Below are 3,968 nucleotides of genomic sequence, written 5' to 3'. Positions count from 1 at the left end.
AAACTTTAATAACATGTTACAGACACTGCAGTGGAGCAGCATTGAGTAAACTTTATTAACATATTGCAGACACACTGCAGCTTCAAATAAACTTTCTTAACATGTTACAGACACACAGCAGCTTTAAATAAACTTCATTAACATGTTGTTACAGACACAGTGCAGCTTTAAATAAACTTTGTTGACATGTTGTTACAGACACTGCAGTGGAGCAGCTTTGAATAGACTTTATTACCATGTTACAGAAACACTGAGCACTGGAGCACCTTTAAATAAACTTTATTAACATGTTACAGACACACTGCAGTGGCGCAGCTTCAAATAAGCTTTATTAACAAATGTAAACATTCCCTCTAGCTGTTGGAGACAGTGAAGCGTTTCATGACTCTGCGGGTGAAAAGTGATAAAGAGTACGCCGCCCTCCTCCTCAGCATGACTCAGCAAACAGAGAAACAAGAGACTGCAGACTACGTCAGCACCGTCAGCAAGGTGAGCCAATCACCTGTGAGTTCAGTGGGTGATGCTGCGGTCACATGACAGAAAGACAAAGCAGTAGAGTCGCTTTAAATCATTATAAATAATGTATTTAGAGCCTCACTGTGTGTGTCTGTCAGTCGTGGTCACAGGTGGTTCGTCAGACCGAGGCGTTGGGGCGAATCATGAGGAGTCATGCCGACGATCTGAACTCCGGCCCTCTACACCGCCTGGCCACGCTGATCCGAGACAAGCAGCAGGTGAAGAAAAGCTACCAGAGTCTTCATCAGCAGCTGGAGAGCCACAACCACAAGGTCTGTACAGCAGATGCCAAGCAGGGAGAGATTTCTGCAGCTTTTTGTCAGCTCAGGGTGAAGCTCAGCTCTGATGGAAACGCACCAACACAAACAAGACCAGTTTGAACCAATTGTACAGATCTTCTGATCATTTTTGCCATTGATTAATTAGTCATTGGGTCAGTACAGCGTCAGAAAACCGGTCACAATATCCAAAAAGAGAAATGGGTCAGTCTTTGTCCTTTGAGAGAGTGCTGTTGTTCCAACAGTTCAGGTTTTGCTCAGAGTGATCCCACCAATGATCCACATCAACATTTAGTCTGAATATCCAAAAGCTTTAAGACAACAGATTCTACTGATGTTGGAGCCTCAACAGTGCAGGAGAGAAGAGAAGGGGAGGACATGTAGCAAGTCTTGCCTTGACTCAGAAGTGACTAATAATCCTATTCATGGAGCCCATGCTTAGCCAGTTAGCTTCCAAAGAATGTTTTTAGCAGGAAATATGGATCCATTCATACACATGTGGACAGCATTGTTGGTACCCCTCAGTTAATGAAAGAAAAACCCTCAACGGCCACAGAAATAAGCCCTGTTCTGCAACAGGATAATGACCGAAAACACACAGCTAGAAACAGCCAAGACCGGCTCAGAGGAAACACTGGACTGTTCTGAAGTGGCTTCTATGAGCCCTGGTCTCGATCCTATTGAACATCTGTGGAAGGAGCTGAAACATGGCGTCTGGAGAAGGCATTATTCACACCTGAGACACCTGGAGCAGTGTGTTCATGAGGAGTGGACCAGAACACCTGCTGAGAGCAGCACAAGTCTCACCGACAGTTACAGAAACCGTCTGATTGCAGTGATCGCCTCAAAAGTTGTGCAACAAAATATTAAATTCAGGGTCCCATCATTTATGTCCAGAACTGTTTCATGAGTTTATTTTTTAAATAATTCTGTTGAACGGCGGTTCAAAAGCAACGTCTGATTTTCATAGAATTTTTATTTATTATTACTTTTGTCAGATTCAAGTTATTTCTGTGACCGTTGCGGGGTTTCCTTTCATGAACCGAGGGGTACCAACAGTTTGGTCCATGTGCCTATATACACGAGGTGGGACTTTGTGGAGACACAATACTAGCCTGGTTTGAACATTTTAGACCAGAAATTATAAATGTGTTCAATCACTGGATCTGCTGGAAGCTGTTCTGTTTGTTTCCTCTCCAGACTTCATGGCTGTTGGATATATATTTCTGGAGATTCTGAACCTTAAAAATGGCATCACACTGAGCCAGATGTTCCAGTTAAATAATGTATGATATTCTGACATGCTGAGACGAAAATGTGGGTATATCTGAATCACTGATTTGCAGCTGTTCATAAGCAGAGGTTTATTCTAGTGTATTTTCAGTTAGCAGGCCTGATGAGGTCATCTGGTGCAGGTGGGAACGTTTGTACGCCACAGCAGAGTGGAGCATGAGGGCCTGAAGAGTCACTGTGAATGGTTTTTTCATCTTCTGTCGGTGATCATTTGTTGTTGTCAGGTAACCAGAAGTGAGCTGGAAAAGCTAAAGGCAACGTATCGTCAGCTGAGCCGTGACGCAAACAACGCCAAAGAGAAATACAGAGAAGCTCTGGCCAAAGGTTTGTCCTCCTCACAGAGCTGCCTGATGTTGTGGTCGATACTCGGACCACACCACTCCCATCAGCACCGAGGTCGCCATTGTCTGAACTGGTTTTTAAATCTCACTTCTCCCCTTTGGCTCTCTTGTCCAATCACAGGCCGGGAGGCAGAGCGTGCCCGTGAGCGCTATGACAAAGCGACGGCGAAGCTCCACAACCTTCACAATCAGTACATGTTGGCGGTTTGTGGTGCTCGGACCCAGCAGGACGACCACCGCCGGCACGCGGCGCCTGCCCTGCTGGACGGCCTGCAGAGGATGCAGGAGGACATGACGCTCGCCCTGTGAGTCACATGACCCCACACCAAGTCACATGACCTCTGACACACCATCCGTACTTTACTGCACTAGAAGTATCCAGGAGGAGTACTGTGAGACGTGTTTCTCTGTATTACTGCAGTAAAAGTATCCTGGAGGAGTACTGTGAGATCAGCAGCCTGCTGACTGAGGAGGTTGTTAAGGTCCACCAGGAGATCTCAGCAGCTGTTCAGCAGATCGATCCTCTGACTGAGTACCAGCACTTCATCGACGCCTACAGGTCAGAGATTACCTGGTTACCAAGGTAGCCTTCTGTTTGTCTTTCTCCTGGTTGACGTGGTAACCGCCTGTCTGTCTGTCTGTCTGTCTGTCTCTCTCTCTCAGATCTCCGGAGACTCCGGAGGCGAGCGTGGAGTTTGATGCGTCCCTATTGGAGGACACGGACAACCTGCCGGCCAATGAGCTCCTGTGGAACACGCTGACCGCTGACAGCCTGCAGGCCATGTGAGCTCCTCCACAATAACAGTGTCCTGTGGACGGTCAGGTTGTAGGCCTCCAGGACATGGTTTTAGTTTTACAAACTGTTTGACAGCGTTTTCTTGTTCAGAGGTTTGTGTTCAACCTGATGTGACACATTTCACCAGATAATTAATAAATGTCAAAGAAACGGACATACAGTGACCAACATGAAGCTCAGCAGATCCTAAACACAAAGCTGTTTGTTTGTTTGTTTGTTCCAGTGTGACATCAGCAACTGAGGAACTGGCGCTGACTCAGCAGAACCTGCGGACCAAGGAGGCGTTGGCCGATGATCTCGATGCCAAAATCCAGATGAGTCAGCAAAGCGCGGAAAGGAAGAGCGAGTGAGTGTGAAGAGGCGGAGTCAGAGCTGTGTCCATGTCCTGACTGTCCTCTCTGTCTGTCCTCCGTATGTCCTGACTGTCTCTTTGTCTGTCCGGCTCAGCTGTGTGCTCCTGCTCAGTCAGAAGTTGTCCCTCCTCGAGCTGCGTCACACCGTCCAATCCCTGCGCGGCTCTGAGGCCTGTCTCTCCTCCCAGAAGGCCCTTCTGGACGCCAAGATGGCCGCCGCTGCCTCCCCTCCTCCGCCACCGCCTCCCCCTGCGCTACCATATGAGGATGATGCCCGCTCTGTGGGATCCACCGTAAATATCGCTCATTATTCTGCCATGTTTGGCCATCTGTCCTCTGACGTCTGTCCTCTGACGTCTGTCTGTCCTCTGATGTCTGTCTGTCCTCTGAT

At 47.8% G+C, this 3,968-nt stretch overlaps 1 protein-coding gene across 1 annotated transcript in view; it reads left to right on the top strand.

Moving 5' to 3' along the window:
- Positions 1–3,968, top strand: part of fer (fer (fps/fes related) tyrosine kinase) — a 16,553-nt gene that overhangs the window by 1,641 nt on the left and 10,944 nt on the right. Inside the window, exons 2-9 of the mRNA XM_008301429.1 lie at positions 358–489; positions 615–788; positions 2,312–2,411; positions 2,550–2,733; positions 2,850–2,987; positions 3,092–3,211; positions 3,448–3,570; positions 3,672–3,870. Of these exons, the coding sequence (XP_008299651.1) occupies positions 358–489; positions 615–788; positions 2,312–2,411; positions 2,550–2,733; positions 2,850–2,987; positions 3,092–3,211; positions 3,448–3,570; positions 3,672–3,870 (1,170 nt within the window). The remainder of the gene's footprint in view (positions 1–357; positions 490–614; positions 789–2,311; positions 2,412–2,549; positions 2,734–2,849; positions 2,988–3,091; positions 3,212–3,447; positions 3,571–3,671; positions 3,871–3,968) is intronic.

This window comes from Stegastes partitus, unplaced genomic scaffold (assembly GCF_000690725.1).
Source record: "Stegastes partitus isolate 25-593 unplaced genomic scaffold, Stegastes_partitus-1.0.2 Scaffold1670, whole genome shotgun sequence".
In the NCBI taxonomy this organism is placed as follows: domain Eukaryota; kingdom Metazoa; phylum Chordata; class Actinopteri; family Pomacentridae; genus Stegastes; species Stegastes partitus.
This window is presented reverse-complemented; position numbering and strand designations above follow the sequence as displayed.